The 23,352-nt window shown below is 36.3% G+C and overlaps 1 protein-coding gene across 1 annotated transcript; it reads right to left on the minus strand.

Moving 5' to 3' along the window:
• Nucleotides 1-3,184: 3,184 nt before the first annotated feature.
• DNA2 (DNA replication helicase/nuclease 2) lies at nucleotides 3,185-22,667 on the minus strand (the record flags this gene model as incomplete). Its single annotated transcript, XM_008940159.1, has 20 exons — nucleotides 3,185-3,241; nucleotides 3,870-4,016; nucleotides 4,138-4,320; nucleotides 4,901-4,990; nucleotides 8,649-8,841; nucleotides 8,932-9,021; nucleotides 9,144-9,337; nucleotides 10,415-10,639; nucleotides 11,426-11,535; nucleotides 12,810-12,919; nucleotides 13,009-13,125; nucleotides 13,598-13,828; nucleotides 14,785-14,979; nucleotides 16,214-16,379; nucleotides 16,672-16,789; nucleotides 17,307-17,526; nucleotides 18,403-18,528; nucleotides 20,058-20,203; nucleotides 21,558-21,741; nucleotides 22,447-22,667. Coding segments are annotated over 20 exons (3,123 nt in total), but the record flags the coding sequence as incomplete, so codon positions are not given.
• Nucleotides 22,668-23,352: the final 685 nt, after the last annotated feature.

Consider the following 23,352-nt stretch of genomic DNA (forward strand, 5'->3'; position numbering starts at 1 on the left):
TTTCCACCTCTTTCCTGCGACTAAAAGCTTCAGCCCCTAACATTTATTCCACATAATTCTCTAAGCCTGGATAACGTGTGTCGGACAAACACTATTTTTCTAGAACAATCTTTGAGTTCAGTACCATAAAAGGTAGTATGCTGGCAGTAGAAAAAAAAAAAAAAAATACAGACCTCACCAGTTTTTGGGTTTTCATTTTAAAGAGATCTGACTTTAATGTCACTAGAAAACAAAAAAAGGCTGCAGCCCCAGAGCCCCAAGCATTTTTGTCACAGAGATGGGGTCTCACTTTATGCTTACTGCACCCTAAGCATTACAATTTGCTTTGCTTAGTTGTTCTAAATCCCAAAAAAAAACCTAGGAATGACTAACCAGAAAACTGTAGAAGTTCCTCAGCCAGTTCCAGAGGGGACACACAAAACAGCACACATAAAAAGGATAGCATTGGACTCAACCCACAAGGAAAGACAGCTGAAGGACAGGGACAAAGCCACTTACATCCATGTCCCCCACCTCTTTAATGTTAAATGTCTGGGTTCCTTTTTTCTTTTAACAGTCCTAATAGGCTCTGATCCTATTAGTCTGGCATAAAACATATTTTTTTAAGCATCCCAGCAATACATCATGCAGAAAAGCAGTGCTTAACCTCTCTTTGTCTGTTTCCCAGCAGCAAATTACTTTCTCTGCATTAGAAAGCTATTGTAAAGGCAGCAAACAGAAAAGTGATTCCTTTTACTTCTGTAAGGTAATCTTTTGATCTATATATCAATTAGAATATAATAATAACAACAATATAGATAACATTTTAGAGAATCGCATGTCAATTGTGTTAGAGATTACCACGTCCAAATTCTGAGCAGAGATCTGCAGATAAAACAATCAGATTTTTACCATGCACAAGAAGGATGGATGCATTTTAAAAGCAGATATGGTAGTAGAGGTTGTTCTTGTGCCCTTTTTCTCATACAACTTTGTTGAGATGATGTTGGATGAATAAAGACTTTTAGGCTAAATAAGCTTATAGTGAACTGTTATGAAACCAGGATAACAAGAATGGAAGGCCTCCAAGACTAGAGGATGGAATGACCTCAAAGGTTAAAATAACCAGAAGCAAGACACGGTCATTAAGAGCAGTATCTAAAGACAGTAAAATTCTGTCAGCCTTTGTAGACGCCTCATTACGGCTTGTTTACATAAAGAGAGAGATTTGGACAAAGATGAAAACATCAAGGTGTCCCCTACATAACCTGTGGTGATGATAATACTAAAAACTACAGCTGTAGAAGGAGATTTTAAAATGTAAATGTAGGACCACCTTAGTATAATGAATTAGGCACTAGTATAATGAATTAAGTACTTGATGGAGCACATGTACAAAGATTTATGCAATATAAAATCATGTAACCAATCATATATAATTTGTTATTTCTATTGTATACAAACTGCTGCTGTCTGAACTAAGGGTGTGCTGGATTTGTGACATATCACCCAGCACCCATTTCTGCAGAACCAAAACAAAGCAAGTATCTCGCCTGCGGGTGTCAGTTGGCTTCACACACCAGGTAAAGGACTCTTTTGGGGGACTACAAAAGGATGGCAATACCACAAGTTTATTAACTTTTGAAAAGCATGCAGATAAATTCCTGATTAACTATGATTTGGTGTAAGAAAATAGATCACCTAAAACTTAGGACTTCTCTACACAGACACTGAACATAGAAAGAAAAACTTTTCTATACAAGGATATCTTATTCTAAAATAACTATTGTAATAAGGGTATATTTTACCCAGAGCACATACACACTTCATATTTTACGCGGTCTAAATACATACTTGATGAAGTATGTATTTTCACTTGGAAAAGTGGATATCCTGTCAGCTAGTAAAATAATTTTTGTACTGTTCAAAATATTTCTATTAAACGAAGTATAAAAGAACTACAACAAAACCAACATCAAACTTTTATTATGTCAAACATTACAAAAAGTTACCAAGTAGTTTAAAAGAGTGAAAACACCCACATTTGACATCCAGAAGTTTACCTGCAACTATATGCACACAACTACTTGACATGTTTCCAAGAGAAAAAAAATACTAATGATTCTGAAGAAACAAAGAATTTTTAAAAAATTATGTTTCCACCAGCAATCTTGGAAAGAAACACCTCAATAATAATCTAGAGTATGAGGTAGTATAAAAAAACCCAATGAGATCTGTCAAGTAAAAGATATTTTGATATTTTGTATTGTCCATATGCTATCATCGTTATAAAAAAAAAAAAAGAACCTGAGCATGTAAACTTCATAGTCAATCTGCATCTTTAGTTCTTTTTCTTGGGAATTTTTTTTTTTATTTATTTTTATTTTTTTAGGAAAAGACTGCAGAGCAAATAAACTGAAACCAGAGTTTTACTATAATCTTCAACTTGGCAGAATTTCATTTCAGAGTCACCTGCTAAATACATTAGTTAATAAAAGGGAACCAAGTGGAACATCACATTTCTCCCTATGTATGCAATACCAAGTGATTAGAAAAGTCATCAAGGGATCTTCACATGAGTGATTAATTACATTGTGTATATAAATATAAAAGACTAGAGTATTTAAAAAAAAATACAAGCACACTTCAAAGAAGAATGGGAAGCCTCGAAAATTTTTTTTTTTCCTAACAGCATAACACAGCATCTTAATTGGGAATTCCAATAAATAGAGTTACTGTATGTAGACTACACTTTAAACTCTTTAAAACCAAACTGACCCCAGAAAACTAGACTCAGTGCACCACTGGTTTACACCCCGCTCTGTCTCAAGTGGTTCCCCATTGACTTATGCAGCTGACTGTTTATCAAGATAAAAGTGGGGGGAAAAAAAAAAAAAAAAACACACTTTAAAAAAACTTCTAAAACACAGAAATAGCTATCCAGCACCTCAAGGAATGGAGTACTTGGTATTTCTGGTTTTCCAGAAGTACACTGGTACTAAAACAACCAGCTTTAAAACCAGCCTATTAAAGAAATGTATGATGTTATTTTACTTAAATGAAGCCTTCAAAATAGTTGCATGTGATTCCTATTTTGGTTTCATTCAGATTAAACAGTGTGCATCAGAAATCATACCTAATTATTTACATTGAGCAGCACCATAAGAAAATACACAAGTGCCTGTAAAACTCTCCATCTTCACAATCATAAAATGTTACATTTGTGGATACTTTCATGAGCTCCAGCTGGAAGATTGAAGATGTAGCAAGTTAAGGAAGCATTTTGATAACATATCACTTTCAAAAAAACACAAAACCCGTTTGAATATGCATTAGTGTTTGCAAATAAAGCAGCTAACTAGGTATTTTCTATTTAAACAGGAGATAGAAACAGCCACAGCTAGGGCAAATTCAGTATAATGCTGGAGAGGAAAAAATTAACACGTCATCCCAAAATTACAACACTTTCCATTGTGGCAACATTATTCATGAACCATTCTCTAAACAGATGTGTTTAATCGCATGACACTTCTGAAGGAAACAATCACACTGACATTAAGATGCCAAGAAACTAGCATGACAAAAAAATGCAAAAGCATTGAACATTCTAAAGTCAGGCCTCAAAATTAAAATAAATTATGTCAAAGTTGACTTGCAAATAAGCACAGACTTATTTCTACTTTTAAAGACACTGAAGGTTCTAGGATCCATCCATTAGCTTGCTCTCAAGTGTATTTTCGGCATATTTAATTGCACATTTTGTAGTGCGTTGCCGATCAGTGTCATGACTGTCACCTAAATAATTCAAGACCTTCCCATCCTCATCTCTGATCTCAAGAAGTCAGTCTCACCTTTCCCCTCTCACAACACAGCATGGAGAAAAAGGATATCATTGCCTCAGACCGCAGGTGGCTGAGCAGCTTCTCCAAAGGCGGGTAGCGGCAGAGGGACGGAACGCAACCCACCATGACTAGCTTGTGCTTGGCTCTTGTGATGGCCACGTTCAGACGACTCCAATCCTTCAGGAGAGCACCAAGCTGTGAAATACATGTAATTTGCTTTCATTTTTCCTACTTAAATTTCAGAACTCGATGTAGGTGAATGCGAGGTTTTTAACTATTAAAATTCAGTGCAACCAAGTTAATATGACCAACTTACATTTTCATCGTTACTGTTCCTAACAAAAGACACAATTATGATACTTTTGTCTCTTCCTTGGTATTTGTCTACTGTGTTGACTTCCACTCTGTTCTCCTTCAATTTTGCCATCAAATCAGTGATTGTTTTCAATTGATGTCTGTATGGTGATATAATACCAATGTCTGAGGGCTTACAGCCAGCCTGAATGAAGAGAAAAAAATTGTCATTGCAGTTAGCTTAGGATACTCATTACTGTCAGAAGACCCTTAAAAAAAAAAATCCTTAAGTGCTGCAACATACTGTCTCTACACTAAGTTGTCAGTGGAACTCTAGCTGGTATTAACTAAAGAAAATAGAAATTATTAGTTACTGTAAGCTCCTGAGGAGCCTTATCTTAACCTAGCAAAGATAGATAACTTTTAAATCATCATTTTTCTTTCTTCCTCAAACTGCAAGGCGAAAATTCAGAACTCCAAGTCTGTACTACTCTTGAAACTGACGAGATGAAATCAGGGAAAAAAGACAAATCCTCTCCTCTCCCTCACAACAAAGTCCTTCTCTCTTAAAACAATTTGGCATACAGGTTTTTTGGCATCCCAAATCTAACCACACAAGCGACAGGGACTGAATGCAGGCCTCAAGCTCCTCACTGCACTGATGTGTAGCCACCCTTTAATTTATCCCTCAGAACAGCCCAATACATACACCGTTACTATAGAATATAAAAAAATCATTTGTTACAAAGCTGTCCCTCTGAACAATGTAATAAAGTGAAAGATACCTTAATAAATAAGGATGTGAGTGAGAGTACTAGCTTAGCTTCTGTCACATTACTTACACCACCTTTTTCTGCATGTTCTGGTGCTGGGACCTTCAAAAACAAACAGAAAATAATTACCCTTGCTGTATACAATAGCATACTATATTCTGATCCCTAATTCACTGCATCATATGTGGTTTTATAGTAAGAGTTTTAATAAAATTTAGCATTCAGCCCTACTTTTTTACTGAGTCTAAGAGCCTATATTGTAACTTCAGAATACTGCATTTGCAAAACAAGTTGAAGCAATGTGCTGAAATAAGTTTCTAGTACCATCAAGTCACCTTAAAGAAGTGCCAAAGCTGACTTTACAGTTCACACAATATAGGTCATAAAAAAGACATTTCCTGGCCTGACAAGGTAAAAGAGTAAACTATATTTTACATGAGACTGTTGTTTACGGTGAATTTTCCCTATTTCCATGGCAGAAAGGTTTTGGTTTTTTTTTAATGTTTGAAAGCCTACATTCAAAACTACAGAAAGAACTATCCAAAATGGTTAATATTAAACTTCCAAACTAAAAAGCCACACAACGCTATTCACTGAATTTACCATTTCTTGACTATTAACTCCCTTCCCCTGCATCATGTATGAATGAGATCAGAAAGGCAGGAAAAACTTTACATTTCAGTATCACATTTTTATAACTTATCCTCTTTGCTTAGCTTACCCATTCCATTATTTGCCTGTCACTGGTGATTGAGATGACACCGTGACTGTTTTTTCTTCTAAATTTTTATGACAGCATTTACACTTAAAATGGGAGCACACAAAGCAACACTCAGAATCCTGCTGCAATTAGTTTTACTTCTACAAACAACCACCCAGCTACCACCTGAATGGCTGAGTTTGGAGATTGCTATAATATGTGGGTAAGGTAATAGATAATTAATAATTATTTGTAAGAGTAGTCCAGGTAAGTGGTACTGCTTGCTGGAGCAGTACCACTGCTCATGTATAAAATCTGACAGTGTGCAGCATGCATCAAAAGCTTCACAAATCCAGGAATTCAACTGACTGGGCAGCTCATTAAGTGTAATCTCTGTTCAATGCCTAACGCACTAAAGCGCAAATGAACAAAAAAAAAATTTTAAATTTTGATTGACAAACCCACATGCAACAGTGTTGCAACTCTGTATAACAGTCGTCTTGAGGCAGCAAAAATATTTTAAAAGTAGGCTACTGCATCCACTAGTTTATTTTGAGGATTCCAGTCACAGACAAAAAAAAAAAATAGTAGCCTGGTTTGTGTTGCTTAAGTAGGGTATTATGTACATCAGCGAGAACCCTATTTATTTATTAGGAAGAATTTATTTCCTGAAAGAGTGGTGAAGCATTCGAACAGGCTGCCCAGAGAGGTGGAGGAGTACCTGTCCCTGGAGGTGTTCAAAAAACTTGTGGACGTGGTACTTCAGGACATGGTTTAGTGGTTGATGGTTGGACTTGATTGATCTTGGAGGTCTTTCCCAACCTTAATGATTCTGTGATTCTATTTTTATGCAACATGTCCTTCAAGCTTCTTTGCATAAGTGTTTTCAGTATGTTGCATAGATTATGAAGAACAATATCCTCTGCATCAGAAGGTTCCATTGACTGTTCCAAAGGACCAGTGTCATAGCTGTCAACAGCACCTCCAGAGATTGTTACAGCAGCTACACAGCTTAATACTTACTGTAAGCTAACTTGTTTTTCCACTGCTATCATGCACTCTTTAACTGTTTTTATGACCTGTTGTATCACAACTGAATGAAGGGCTGTTATAGCTGTGCTGTGTGCTGCTTCAGATTTTTTTTTCCACTTTTAAGATTCACTATTCTGAAACCATCACATCTAAGAGGATGCCAAATTTGCGTGCACTGCAGTTTTCTAGCAGAAGAGTACTGTTTTAATGAACAGTTGGTTTCTATCTGCACTAGCACTAATATAGCCAAAAATGACACAAACTAGAAGAAAAAAGTTTAAAAAGCTATATCATGCTTATGATAATACATGCATACATTTATATTGATTATGTTTGCATAGTACATCCAAAAAAAACACCCAACAAAACCACCTTTGACCTAGAACTTCTCAGAACACTGGTATTAAAGCAAGGATATAATTTTTAAATGTTCAGACCAAAGCTGTCAGAGGAAGTACAGATTGACACAGGGTTTGACAAAAGTGAACAAATAGATTCCCGATTACTGTCACAAATGTGTTGCATTATTAAACATAAAACAATATAGGCCTTTCCTTTTTTTTTTTAAAAAAAAAAGTAAGCATAATGAATGCAAGCTTCCTGGTAGTGTCATATTTTTTCCTGTCCTTTCTTCCCTTTTGTTTCTCCTGAAGTGTGCTTCTTCAGAAGCTTTTCTTAGTTACACTATGAACAGTACGTGGGGAAAACTACACTATAGAGTTGAAGAAAATAAAATAAATGCTGTTTTTCTTTGGTTTTGGATTAGGTTGGAGTTTTACCCCCCCCTCATCCTTTTTTTCTCCCCCCTTTACGACTACGACAATACATGGAGTTCTGCCATAAAGTCCAAAAAGAGTTAGACATTATTGCCTAACGTCTCAACAAAACCAAGAATATTTTGGAAAATGAAACTTTACTAGTAGTTCTAAACAGAACAACTGTCCTACACTCAAGATGGGCTTTCTAGGAAAGAAAAATAGCAAACAGAACAGAAACTCTAGCTTTCCATTGTTCATCTATTAATCATACCACAAAGGGCAATGTGTCAACACATTTCCTATTGAAACAAACCTCTTCCCTGGGACCAACTGTCTGCTTTTCTGTGAAAGGGACAACAGCTATTGAGGCATTCAAAAGTTCCCCTGTTTAGCTTAGGCATTTTTAGAAATTTCTTTACGTCACTGAAGTAAACACTGGATTTATTTTTATATCATTGAAGAGGTTCTATCAGAACTGTTATTTAAAATCTTAATCCTGGAGAGCGCAGAAAGATTGGAGAGCTCTTTCCAGGGTCAGCATAAGAGATCAGTACATACAGTTATTGGCAAAACATGTTATTAATAGGAATCAACATGAAACCTGTTAGAGAGTAAGACAGACTCAAATCTTCATAATCCAGTAACTAACTAGTGATAGAAAGTACAAGACCACAAATATGTACTAATTAATCTTTTTCCATATGCATTTAAAATCCTCCTAATTTTACCTAGAAGTCAGTTTCTTTGCATAATTCTTATCTGCTCTAGAGGGCTTTTTCCTGGCAAAAAATTGAATCTCTGCGGGAGGACATACCTAAAACAACTTATTCCTCCCATACACTTTAGTGTATTAAATATGTGTAAAATTCAGAGAATTACAATTATTCCTGCCACTGGCACACAGGTTACACACCACTGACCCTCAGCTGCTGGAAATTAGGTCATTTTGTGGTTGCAAGGGCATCTAAAATGGTTCCACACTTTGAGCTATACTGTACATGAGAACAAAGTGCATTCAATATTCCCTGAAATACGTAAACTAATTTTTCAACTACTCTTAGATGCATTGTTCCCAGCAGTAGTTGTACCACCCCAACTGATCAGCTCTGCTAACATTTTTGTGTGTTGCACTTTTTATATGTAACTAGAAAATAGTTTTTTAAAGTTGCATACTTTATTCTACATAAGTGGTATGAAGTTCTACATGTTGACTGTACTGAGTATTTGCATCAAAAATACAATTTTGAAAGAAGAACATAATAAATTTTACCTTCTCTGTGTTCAGAAAACACACAGGTGTGTCTGGATTAAGTACTTCTTTCAACCATGTTTTTGAAGCATCTGCAAGCTCCAGTTTCAGTTTCTTCAAGTTGGGCAGGTTAACAGTGGCATTTGACACCTTCTCTGAGCCACATTCCAATTTGCCTTCATACACTAGCATGTTACTCAGTGACATAATTTTACTAAAGTTATAAAAAAAAGAGAAGGCATCAAACCTTGTGGTTTCAATCCCACGTTAAAACCCCAGTGTAATAAATGAAAGTGTAAAATACCTATTCATTCTGTATTGCACAGTTAATTGGACAACAGCATTTTGATTTTGTTCCAGCCTTTTAAATAAGCTTTCACTCATGCCAAGATCTCTGTTACAAGAGGGGAAAAAAAAAAAAAAAAACACAAAACACAAAGTGTCAGTCAAAGCAATACAAAAGCCTTCTCAGAATTCACGTTACTAATAAAACTGTTCATCAGCTTTTTATCTTACCTTGCTTCTGCATTCAGTACAAGTGGAGGCAGCTGCTGATGGTCCCCTACCAGCACAAACCTCTTGGAGCAGAACAGTGGGCCCAGACAGATGAGCTGGCTTATTTGGGAAGCTTCATCAACTATACAGAAATCAAATTGCTTCTGAACAAAGATGGGGTGATTTATTCCCATGCAAGACGTTGCTATCACTGGCTGAAAATCAAGAGACACTTTAAGGATAAGATACATCTTCCATCCTATAGCAATGTTTTCCAAGTTAAAAAAACAATTGTTTTGTATTAATCTAAACTAAAATGTAAAATAAATCATTTTACTGATCAGTGAAATCAGACCAGTACACCTTGCATATATATTGGCCTCACTCTTGCACTGATTGCAAGTGCCAAACAAAATCCAGCTTTACAGCAGACTCTAATAAATAACCTGTTGCTGCCACATGTTCAGAGTGGTATCACACATACATGGAGTGTGCTGGAACGATTATTGTACAAAGTTGTGTTTGGGGGGTTAATTCCAGAGAGAAGATAAAACAAGAGAAGTGCAGTACTTCCTACTGTTGAGCTTCCACTGCAATCCAAAATTAGTAAAACATGAAACGTTAAGTCACTTGTGTTACAACCTCAATCACTGCCCTGCAATGCCTATCAAAAAAACCCACATAAATAGCAAGTTTTGCAAATCTGACATTTACTCCAATTACCATGAAGCTTCATTCTTTCAGCTCATTTAAAGCTCCACTGACTCAGTTTACACAGCTCCCCTTAGAGTTTTAATTCATGTTTACACAAGCAACACTAATTTTTCAATCAAAAACTAGAGTTTGGCCAGGTCAGCTCCACAGCACACGAGATCCTATTCCCCATCTGCTGATTGTACAAATTGGCACCACAGCACAAGTCAAAGTGAAAAAGGGATGAACAGCAGCAATATGTTTATCAGACAGATTAGATTAGAGGAGGATGCAGCAGTTAATCACCACCACCCTCCACACAAGATCTCAGATAAAAGCACTGGAGTCTTTGGGACTTTTATCACTTACAAGAACTTAACTTTGTGTGGACATAAACAATCAATTTTCAGGCTGTTAATTTTGGTCATTATTTGCTATAAAGAAATTAAAGTGATGCGTTGAGTATCTTTTTCAGGTCAGATTTCTTACAGCAGTAAGAGGTGCCCTTGGGAGGGGTTTCTTCTCTGCAGCATCCAAACAAAATACTAATGTAACTATCCTTAATAACTCACAGGGCTAGCAAAAACTACTTTTCTTACCTGACTGTTATAGATTTCTTCCAAATCTGCCACAGATTTAATTGATTTAGACCTGCAGATTTCTTCTTCTGTAAACTTCCGTATGTCTGGATGAACCTTCTGAGCTCGACCCAAGCGCAAGAAACCGACCTTGAATTTGGCTAGCTTTAGCAGGATATTGTCTACAGCAGTGTGTGTAAAACTAGTCAGAAGAACACTGAAGCCACAAGCAGAAAGAATTCTCACCTAATGAGAGACAAAGGCAAAGAAAAGAAAAAGTTATTAGTCCATATACAAGAATCAACAATCCCATGTTTGACTAGGTAAAAAACAAGATCCTCACAGTAAGAAGAAGTCGTGCAGCCCATTCCCAGAAACACTGTTCCCCATGTTAATTTAGCCACAGATTCAGTGGAACACACTGATGTGTTAAGAGCAGCAGCTGCTTGCTCTCCAGACCCCTCCTTCCCCACGAGCTGATGACAACTGGAAGCGAGATGACACTGCTATTTCAAGAAAAACTCACTCAGCCCACAGCCTCAATCCAGTATGTTCCTCCAGACCATTCCTGGGGAAGGATAACCACCAACTACAAGAGATGGCTGGCAGGATGCACATAGCTTTTGCACCATGTGTTTATACAAGTTACAATGGCCAACTTACTGGCTTCCTTAGTGAGTCCCCTTTTTTTAACTGTAACTTAGGATTTGAGGACTTGCTGACTTGAGACCTAAGAATTTTAGCCCTGAAGAGTCAGAGAAGTGATTAAATACCACACTTCAGTCTTCTCCTTCACACATATATTCCTACACAAGCAAAAGAGAAGCCTACTCCACAAAATTATATTTGTTAGAACTAAAAATGTATGTTCCCAAGTAAAAAGAAAGGTTTTCTTCTTTGCAATTATGCAGATACCAGTAGATTAAGAGACAGAGACAATAGATTTTGGACAGTATGCTTTATACACACTTTGTTTAATGCTATCCTCTAAATACGACAAAAAGAACTAAACATCAATGTACATGATCTTACTAGAGCACATATTGTAGTAGTTTTTCCTGTTCCAGGCATACCCACAATCAGTGTGTAGTCTTTTGAAAGTAGCACTTGTTTCATTGCTTGTTTCTGAGGCTTATTCAAACCTGTAAGAAAAATCAAAATGAAATGTCACACTTCAAAATCATTGTAATAATTGCTGAAGTTAAAACTACAGTTTCTTCCTCCACTACAGCCCCTAAAGAATTGAGCAGAGCAAATCTGTAGGCTCTAAAGAAGTAATGGCATTAAACATAATACACAAGACGTGTAATACAGGGTCTGCACTGCAGTCTTTGAAATAAATCACTGAAGAGATTTTTCATCTTAGACCTTTTGTGACTTCTTTTTCTAATATCCTAAACGACCACCTCCATATTATATTGTGTATGGGCACTATTTTACCATCCAACTTTCACATTCAAATATATTGCTCACAGCAAAGGAAAATCAGTTGCACATACAGCATCATCTTGTTTAAAAGAAACATGATCTCAGAGATGATTTTCCTCAGCCTGACACAAATAAGTGGTGCATTCCAGCTATTTGGACAAGGCAAAGCTCAAAGAAAAAAAGTCTCCAGACTGAGTTTTTATAAGAAGTTCTATTTGCTCTACGAACTTTCCATTAAATTTCTCTTTTCACACTGTCACATACCTAAACAATTTTTTTTTTTTTGTTTCAAAAGGGAAAGTGTACTACAAAGCATCTCACCCTATAGAGCAGCCAACGAGTCAGCAAGAGGAACTATACAAGTGAATGCTTACACCAAAGCCCATCTCCTTCCATTCCCTATTCCAGCTCAAGCAAAAAGCTCAAACAAAAAAAAAAGTCTCCAGACTGAGGTTTTTATAAGAAGTTCTATTTGCTCTACGAACTTTCCATTAAATTTCTCTTTTCACACTGTCACATACCTAAACAATTTTTTTTTTTTTGTTTCAAAAGGGAAAGTGTACTACAAAGCATCTCACCCTATAGAGCAGCCAACGAGTCAGCAAGAGGAACTATACAAGTGAATGCTTACACCAAAGCCCATCTCCTTCCATTCCCTCAAAGTCTGCTTCTTCTAGCCCAAGAGCCTTCCCTGTTCCTTACTTTGTAAAGCTTAGGGAGGAAATCATACAGCACTATGAAAATGCAAGCTGCAGCAACCACAGAAGTAACAAAGTTGTAAGCAACTATCTGGTCAGGTCTTCCAACTAATTTAAGACTAATTTAATCACAGGAAGATGTGCAAGATAAGAATCTGGTTTTTATTTTTAAGCAGAAAACTATCACAGGACCCCAAAGTAGGAAAAAACCCTCATATTTAGTGTGATAAATGCTTTAACTATAAAGACACACCACTAAACAGAAGATTTGGGAGAAAGCCACTTTGTACCCTTTAAAATATTTGCAACTGTTTCCTTTGCTTCCGGAGGAAGGACAGAGCTCAAATGCTGAATAAAATGTGGTTTCTGGAAGTCAATTATTAAGTTGCGGAGCCTTTCACTGTGGATTAAAAAAAGAAGAAGAGTTACCATTTGAAAATATTTATCTGGAAATAGCAAAAGTATGAAATTAATTTGATTTCTTAATACCTGACTGGGGAATCTTTCATCAACTTAGAAAGGTTTTCAAAAGGGACTCCTATACCAATATCTCCTTCTTCATGATCCAGCCTGAATATGGTGTTCTTGGGGAGCTTTGACAAATTCCTGAAGGATGGCAGTAACATGGAAAAAATAACTGTTTACAAGCAGTATGTTGATCATCAAAGACTTATTACTAAGTAGATCATCTTCCAGAGGTCCCAGAGTGAAGCAAGAGAAGAAGTATGCTATTAACTGATCCAAATAAAATGTAAGCAGAGTCCAATATAAAGACAATATGGTCTGAATAATGACAGCTACTACTAACACAATAATTACTGCACCCATACAGTCTCATGCTGGAGACACCAATAAATGGTGTTTGGAAGCATGCCTTTAACCAAATAGCCTAGTTAAATAGACAGGCATATACACTGACCAAGTACTGACATTTTCAGTCAAGATAAGAAAACTTCTGAAGGGTATTTTCCCTAGCCCAGCTAGAACATGTCAGAGCTTTTTGAACACCTAGAAGTCCCCTTCCGGAAGGCAGTATCACAGTGTCTTCAAATAGATATTTTTCCCTTTATTCTATTACCTGCCCAACAAACAGGAAACTTTTGTGACACTGACTTCTCTAACATAGCCAGTAGCCAAACCAAGTAAACCATTCTCCTCTCCACTCACAACCACTCGGTCACCAACCAATAGGTTTGTTCCAGGTATGGCACCGTTTTTACGTTGGAAAAAGTGTAGATACTGTCCCTCAGAGATTTCCTGCACTTCTTCAACTCTGATCATGTTTCCAACACAATCTCCAGCCTTCTCTCTGAAAAAATATTAGGAAAAAAAAAATTTAATACTAAAATCCTCTCATTAAGAGAAATATTAAAAAACTCCACAAATAATTATACCACCCACAACTAACCACCAAAACCAAATCACCAAATAAACACCTACACCAAATGAAATGTCCACAAACCAAGCACACACAACAAGAACCAGGAGGATTGAACAGTCGCTTTACAATAGTCACTTGAACAGAAAAGGATTGTAAAAAAATATGTAGAACTCTTGTAATTGTTCCAAGAACAGACTAATATTTAGGCTAAAGTTATCTATAATTTCTTGTTAAAAAAACAAATGTATGGATCCACTTCACTAAGATGTTCCATATTTGCTTATGGAGTTGCTTGTTTCACTTAGAAGACCTGAACTATGTTTAATTTCTTATAGATGCCTTGAAACAGGCCTGCAAACCAACAATTATTTTTTCCACAGCTGCTGGACTAAGTGATGTATCACATGCCACTTCAACCAACAAGAAACCTTAGTCTGCTTTTATCCATGTCCATAGCCATGCCAGGGAGCGTGCTCCAAAACACATGGCTGTTTGTCAAGCAAGCCCTCAGGAAGGCAATGCAGTGAGCTAGGCTCACAATCTGCATCCAGTCTCACCCCCCAGAGACATAAACAGGAGAGACTTACACCACTTTTTCTGAAAACTGAGGATCCAGTTTGCTGCTTTCTATGTGTGATTTAACAGCAACAAAAAATACATTGCAAATACAAAACCAGTAAATCTATTAGCTTAACATCTCAGTTATGTCATGTATCACAAAAAAAAAAACCACACCTTTACCTATGCAAATAGCATATTTGACCACTCCTACAAGCACTAAAAAAAATCTAGTTTTCCTTGCAGTGTAAACATGAGGTGACAAAGCCTCATTTCCAGTTACTGAAGGAAGCACCATTTGTACGAGGTTAGAAATTACACCTCACCTTTCCGCAGAAGGTATCATCCATATATTTTTATATCCCTTTTTACTCTCTCCACTTTGCAGCTCCAAGGTTAACATCAGATACCAGAGGCTGAAGTACTCTAAGTGGGAAGGTTTCAGGTGCCGGGTCTCTCGTTCAATGACAGGAAGCATAGCAGGAGGCAAAGACACACTGGCCATCTTCTGTTCTACAGCTCTGCAAGTAGAGCCAAGGACAGCAAAGAGCCAATTTGTACCTTTTTTTTCCTTGCAAGTCTATATGTACATAATGTCAATCTAGCCATATACTGTAACACACCAGATTAATCTATCGTCACTGAAATTAAGTGGAATCTGTATCCTTTGTTCACATGAACAATCTCATATCTATGATTTCAAACTATTAAGGACAATAAGTTAGTCAAAAGATCAGTTAGAGACATTTTAAAGTTATTACTGTATATATTGATAATGGATCTGTTATTCCTTTTTTGTAACATATGAATACTATACTGCGATTTAGCTAAGCAAAGGGGATTTAATAGTTAATACAGAAGCAGACTTCAATTCATCTCAAAACTAAATATCAATAGACATTATACTTAATCACATATATAAAATGCAGCCAAAGAAAAAAAATTGAGAAGTAAATAGCTACACAGTTAGTAACAATCCTGTTTAACAACTGAATATTAGAAGTAATATCTCCCAAAAACTAGTTTATAAAAACATATAACACAAAGCTAATCCTCCAACATATACTTTTATCCTTATATTTTTTTAAAAACAATCAGGTATTATATTTACAATAGCTTACCCCAAAAGCTCTCCTGTTCTAGCATATCTGATATGATCCCTTCAGTATATAATTTTGGTTCTTTTTTTGAGCAGCATAAAGACAAGATTAAAAAATTATAAGTTTTAAAAAACAATTTGATAACTTTGTGAAAATTTATCAAATACTTGGTCATGACCTCTGTTCAACAGGAGATGCAATAACACTTCAGCAGAGTAATATCAATGTGCCATTACTTATGTGATACCCTATGAGGAAACAATCTTCTACAGAGTCAAAGCAAAAGTTGTTGTCCAGCCATAATTCAGCCTCAAAAGACTTTCCATTTCAAAAAGCTGCAACGATACGGCTTTTTGAAGTCATACTTATTTACTTATTGACATAAAAATGTTATGTTTTATCCAATATTTTTTTGAGCTTTATTTCAGATTTTGTCTTGCAGAATGCATGCTTGAGCAAGCACATCAAGTTTCTGTGATATCAGGGATTTGTACTATACAAATTTTAGTGGGTCTATGAAACATTCTTCAAGAATGCAAGTGCAAGAGTCCTCAATATAGAAATAAGAAACTGTCAAGCACAAAAAATTAAATCATAGTATCAAGAGCTACAACTATTGAATCTTTCTTAAAAACACGAGTCAAACTTTTTTTACCTGCTGTATAGAAAGCAATTTTGTATTTGGGAGCAATATTTACAGGCTTGACTGTCATCAATTACAGGAGGCAAAGCAGCAAGCTGTGAAAGCTGTCTTCTCATGGCAGACTTACATGTGCTGTGCATTAAGTAGAAGGCCACATGGTTTCTTAACTTCATTAGTTCTGTCAAGAAAAGAACAAACTAAGACAATGGTTTTGACTTTGTTTGCAATAATTTCTAACTCAAGAGTAACTACCCACCAACTTTTTAATCAGCTAAGAAGCAAATATTCATATAGCAAAGTCCTAGTGGAGCAATTAATTTTTAACAAAAGCTTGCTGGTATTAGTAACATTATAACAAGTGATACATCTTAGTACAGATATGCTCATGACAGTAAAGCTTATACTTATTACAAAAAAGTTTCATTTTTATTAAGATTATTATGGTTTCTGGGGAAGGGGAACAACTTTACCTCTTCGGTCCATGCGACCTCCAGAAACAGGGTACATAGTACCAGTTTTAAGATAAAGAAGAAATCCAGCTTCGGGATCTACTCTCCGTTCCAAATTCAGCAGTGTATACAGAATAACCTGCAAACATCACATATAAACTTATTACAAAGTATTAAAACCAAAATACATTATAAGCTGTATTTAATTTCTCCATCATTAACATGATTAGGCAGCCATTGCTATCACAAGTAATCTAGAAGGCCCAGGTAGCAAGCATCTAACAAAGGATTTCAGTTAAAAGGCATCTTCATTAACAAAAGCTTATAATAAGGTTAGTACCTCTAGATCAGGGCAGCTCTCTGGAAAGATGTACGACACTAATTCCTAAAGCTGTGTGTCTCAACCTAATACTTGAATGTAGTATAAAGACTAAAGAACAGGTATCTCAGGATAAAGACTGTAAATGTGTTGGGAATGGTAAATGTATATACTTCACACTCCTCAGTTCACTCTCGTTTCATATCAGCAGCTTTGGGCGTGCCAGGAATTATACCACATACAGCAATTTACATTTGTTAGACAAAATAGGTCATCTAATAAAATAAAAAGGTATATATAGTCGCTGACAGCAAAATTAGACATTTAGGGTTTGTACCTGACTTCTGTGCTCTATGGAGTTAGATTCCTTGCCAGACTTGAGCTCTAAAGGCATTATCCTAGACAGTACTCCAGACTGGCGATGGATTTTCACCCTGGCTGTAACATCAATCTTTCCCTTCAACCCAAACCTGGGAGACCAGATATTCTCTTCAATGTCCAAGATATCTACAATCTCTATCTTAGAAGAGTAATCTTCTCTTTTTTCACCATTTGGCCTAGGAAAAAAATTAAGTCAGAAATTAAAAATTTCCTTTAATTCTTAATATTTGAATACTAAAATATGTGGTAGTTCAATATTTAATTTTTTTCTGCATTATAGATGCTCTTTAGGTACTAACTTTAGAAACAAAGTGCATCGAGTCTCTGTCAAACTATCTTCCCATTAACAAAGGAAGCATCACATCACAAAGTTACTTCAAATTGTACATTGGCATATAGTTTTGCTATTCACCTAAATTTCAAATTTCAAGAATCTTAAGCTGCTTTTAATAGGTTTTTGGTCTCTTCTGAGTAATTAAACTCTAAAATACTTTATTTCTTCAAAATGTATACTTATATACACTGAAAAGCAGCATACAGATTTTACTCAGACCTGCTGCCATTTAAACTTTAACACCCTGTGGCTATCAGAATTAACAGCCAAAAACCAGAGACAAGAGCTCAGCAGCAGTTGAGTAAAATCACCATTTCACTGATAAACCGTTATTGTAGTGAATTACATCTGATGAATAAATATATTCACATTCTGACTCATAGTCTTGCACATATTTACAGTAACTTCTAGCTTATTCAGCAGAACAAATATGCTTGCTTTTCTAATTACTGAGACTTCTACTTTGTACCACACTGTTCACAAGAATTTTAAGACCAGTAAGATTTTTGCATCAGTTGACCCTCAGTCTTAATGTCTTCCTCTGCAGTCTCAATGGCAGCGAAACGTGCTGCTCAGGATTAGCTGTTTTGGCAGTGAAATGAATTTGCTCCACATCACTGAACAGGTTTGCATAAAAAGCACTGTTCTAAAAATGAACAGTGAACCAAACAAGAGGTAGAATGTAAAACAGTTATAACTTTTAATTCTGGCTTCTTACAGTTTTAGCTGCATTTTATTTTGGTTGGATGGATTGTGCATGAAGTCTTCTGCCCATTTGAAAAACGATGGCAAATACTCTTGCACTTCCTGCATTATTTCTGCTTGCTTCAAATTTAAGTGGTACCTAAAAAATAAAGCCATGTACATTAGGGATATTAGAAATATTAGAGTTGCTGCTGGTACTAACAAGACTTTGCCTCAAGTAGCAACAAGGTTAATGGAAGTAACTGTCACGTCTTAGTAAGTATCTATAAACTGTAGATAGGGACAGATTCATTAGGTTCAACTTGGCTGATTCATAAAAGTAACCGAACATCCATTACAAAAGACAGACTACACTATGTTCATTTCTGATGTAACTTTTGGAGCAACAGGTGTAGTACAATGAAAGCATCACCACAGTAGATGTGATGAAAGAAAACAGCATACAAAAGAGGAGTACCAGACTCGTGCATTTAAAAATGGTTATTCCTATGCTTTATGCAAAACTGAAAACATTAAAAACAATTTTTAAAAGACAATTTGCTTTTTTTCTGAATACACTCATCTGCTACTTGCTCTTCACATACATTCTTGACAGGCTTCAGAACATTTTAATTGGAAACGAATAATGATCCTCTCTAGTTGCTACAGTTACAAGCAGAGAAGAAAGCAGAAGTGTCATTAAAGGGAACCTAACCATATGTCATTAGATAATTGAGTGCTGGCATTCACTGGAAATAATGTCATTATTCTACAGCAACAGAGAAATACAAGTGGGTTTCACACAAAAAGGTTCATACAAGGGCAAATTGACAACCAGCAGACTTATGTAACTTACTTTTCAATCCCAACAAACAGTAGCCTACATATACAAACAAGAACTGCAAATCAACAGTTGCAGAGAAGCCCAGGGTCATATAATAGCCTTTAATTAACCTTAGCAGTCGCAATTCAAAATATCTACCTAAATAATAGAACTACAGTAATAAATCTTAACTTCCAACTCATCTGGGGCTAAGAGATACTGACATTGCCCAACATACAATTGCTAATATTCTAAACGTAGTAATTTTTTTACTGGCTTCAGTTAAATTCTTATCAAGTCTGCAGTAAAAACTTAAAACTGACAGCCATTAATCTTGCAGTTTTCTGATAGAAATACAAAGACTATTTATTCCGTTAGCATTTCTATCAGCTTTGCAGAAAAAAATAACTTAAAGGTCCTCTAACAACCAAGCCATTAAGTAATCTGATAAAGAATAGGACAACATCAGACATGTCAATGTTTGGTCAGTCATGAGGTTCTAGTCCATCTCCCGAGGATCAAAATTAATTATGCTCAACACATTTTGCTGTTTTGAGAGATACTTGGAAATTTAATGTTACAGGCAAACGCTCCAACATGCTTGGCTGGGCAACACCACAAACAGATATTTACTCCAGAAGCATTATTCAGATCCATAGAAGTAGCTCAGCAGCAAAGACAAGTGAAATTTCATTACAAAACAGTGTATTTTCTTACTAAAAGATACCCAAGTTTCATGAAGCACGGTCATTTCGCAGAATACTGTCCTAATACTAGTGCTGTATTTTTTAAAGTAGAACTTTATCTTCTAGTTCAAGTGTCCCTACCCCGTCTTCCAAACATGAGACACCTGCAATGCTACTTACATTTCTTTGAGATACTTTTGTCCATACACAATTTTATTGGCTAGTTCTTCTACTTTAGCTTGTGACAAGTTATTTGTTACCGATTGCTGGAAGATTTCATGAAGAATTGTACCAATGAGTGTTTGGCGTGAACCAGACTCTGAGGCCTGCAATAGATGTAAGATACACACATATATATACACATGAAGATTTATGCCCACTTTGTGCCAGCTTTTCTATAAATATTCTGTGATTTTATCTGCTGCACATGATGGACTGCACTTAGTTAACTGCAAAATAACTAAAGCTTTCACCTCACTAATTTCACAATGTTTGAACAGACAGATATCAGCCAAATTGAAATAGATCTCTGCAATTGTTTTGTCTCATTTTTATCCCAACTCTGATAATGTTAGGATACAACCCTTATGTGATTGACATGTGAGAAACAAAGGCACAGATTAATATGAATGTCAAGCAAAGGTGGGCAGTATTAATAGTAGTATTTCCTAATGCAAATAGTTACCTTTACAATCTTACAGGTGGTTTTTGCATGAAGCAGTTTCCTGTGTCTTACCAACTCACACACAATTATTCCAAGTATCACAAAATGACTCAGAAAACCAACTAATGGTCACCAGGACTGGGCTCTGCAGACTTGTAAGAACTGAAAGTGGTAGTAAGGTATAACCTGCAGGAGTCACCATCAAACTGGAAATATAATCACTGTGGTTTAAGTACTCACTGGTATCTTTTACAGACTTGGACGTTGGGATTTGCACTCACAACTGATGGGTAGTGTTATCCCAGAGTCAGGATCCTCTGCATTGTCCCTTCCAATTTGTTTATTTCTATTACTCCTCTAATGAATAGCTGACACCATTTCACAGCCTTAATCTCTCAGCCAGCCTGTTTACCTTTCTATTACAATTCCCTTGCCCATTTGGAATTATATTCCTAACATGACCGGAAGTTTTTCTCATCTGAAACTAGCAGCCACTGCTTCTCTGCTATCCATGTATCAGCAAGGACACTACCACAAGAAACTTGCCTTCTTCCCAAATTCCAGCACCTGGATTCAGATTCCAGAGTTATTCCACACCAATTCTTAACTGAAATGGATAATTTTTGTTTTGGCTTTTGACTTGACCAAGTGTGATTATGTTTCCATATGGTCAGCAAGAGGCACATTCCTCACCAAAGATTCACATCCACATAAAATGTGGCAAGAGATTATCAAAAATGTTGCCAGAGTTTTAAGTGGGAAGATCATTTCATTGCCTCATTAGCTGTATTAAGAATAGAGGATTATTTCAGTCACAATTCTTAAAAAACATGAGAAGTTCAACCACAGACAGATAGTGTCCGTTCTAAATTATTCAGTGTTGTAAACATTATGAATAGCTAATAATGACATTTTGAAAAACATTATCTCAGCAAGTTTTAATATTGCACTAAAACACCAGTCTCCACAGAATGGTACCCCATTAATATGCCTGATGCTCTAAAATTAACACTTACCCTAAACCTTTCACTCAGCACTGCTCTTCTCATACATCGAATACTGTTTGATATCGTGGTGCCAGAAAGCAGCAGATCTGGGTAAAGAACCAGGTATCCAGACTGTTCATTTATGACCCAGGTACCAGAGCTACACTCTCCTTCTAAATGAATGATGTCTCCTGGAACAACTGGAACAGATTCCCTATAACATAATACATTTGAACAACCATTTGCAAGCTACACACACAATATATTACAAATTATACACTAATAGATTCAACGTACTTAAAAATAAAAGGTTGTTGCAGTTCTTTTTTAAGTTGACCTAAAATTATGAAAGTGAATAAAGGGATGTTCACTGACAAAACTTCAATAATTTTGCATAGTCAATCATGTATCAGGATACATTTGAACAACCATTTGCAAGCTACACACACAATATGTTACAAATTATACACTGATTCAACATACTTAAAAATAAAAGGTTGTTGCAGTTCTTTTTTAAGTTGACCTAAAATTCTGAATGTGAATAAAGGGATGTTCACTGACAAAACTTCAATAATTTTGCATAGTCAATCATGTATCAGGACAGCCTGAATGGAGTGAAACACTTGAGCAAAACAGCCTGCTTAGATTTTATTGTCTTGCTGTTTGTTATTACAAAGACAAATTAAAACTTTAAGGTAATAATATCCACTCTAGACAAGTTAGATGACATCAGTTGTCTCAAGATGAACATCCATTACACTAATCTTAATGATAATATTACATTAGATAAAGGGTGTTCCAGGATTTTGTACCATTTTTAAGACAGTAAAACTCATCTCAAAAGTAACACAAAGAAAATTGACTTAATAATCTACTATTTCACCCTCTTTTCAGACATCTATATTTCTGTATGGATTACCAGCCATTTCTAAGAATGCACAGTTCTGTATCTTCCAGTGACTGAGACGCTGTAATTGTCAAGTGTTTCTCAGGGTCGCTTCCATTTCTCTGTATTACACTGACTTCCAACACACGGTATCTGTTGTTCAACCCATTCTTAAGTACTGTGTCAGGGGAGTCAGTCACTGTCTTCTGTAGTAAAAAACTGAAGTAACAGCTCATTAATGCAAAGACATGACCCTATGCAAAAAGAAAACAGCCCACCCATATACAAAAAGAGGGGAAGCGTCAAGTAGAAACCCAGCTTTAATCCTTTTCAGTTTTTATAAGCATTTAGTGCATTTTTTTAGTTCTATACGGGTAGAGTGTGGGAAATTTCTCTGGTAATATTTTCATGTTGCCTTTTTGGATGACAAGGATGAAAAACAAAAATTTGGACAAAGGGAACATAATAAAGGAGATATAAATATTAAGTTGCTATTTACTGTAGCTAATGCTTCCTTTTGGTGTCCTCATATTCACACTGACGTAAATAATAAGTTGAATCTAACCGCACTACAGCACTGTGCTTACAAGGAAGCTTGCACCTCTTCCAACACTAAAGCACATCCCAATTCCCACAATCACTCAAATAGATCAGACACAGGGAACTTTCCCCTCCTTAACTGTAACATAATTAGAAAACTGTTGTTGAAGGTTGGCTTTATCTGGCCAACAGCCAAAATTTCGGACAGAGCAGTCAAGCCAGACACCGTCCCGACAGCGAACGACGCCTGCCGGAGCTGCGGGTGCTGGCCAGGGCAGAGCTCAGCGCAGGTACCAGTTACCGGCTACGCGGCGGCGCGGGCTCTTCTCACCGACTGTTTCAGGCAGCCCCGAGCGCTTCCCCGCTCTCCCCCACCCCCGGCGAAGGCCCGCGCGGGCC

Source organism: Merops nubicus, unplaced genomic scaffold (assembly GCF_000691845.1).
Source record: "Merops nubicus isolate BGI_N331 unplaced genomic scaffold, ASM69184v1 scaffold26615, whole genome shotgun sequence".
Taxonomy (NCBI): domain Eukaryota; kingdom Metazoa; phylum Chordata; class Aves; order Coraciiformes; family Meropidae; genus Merops; species Merops nubicus.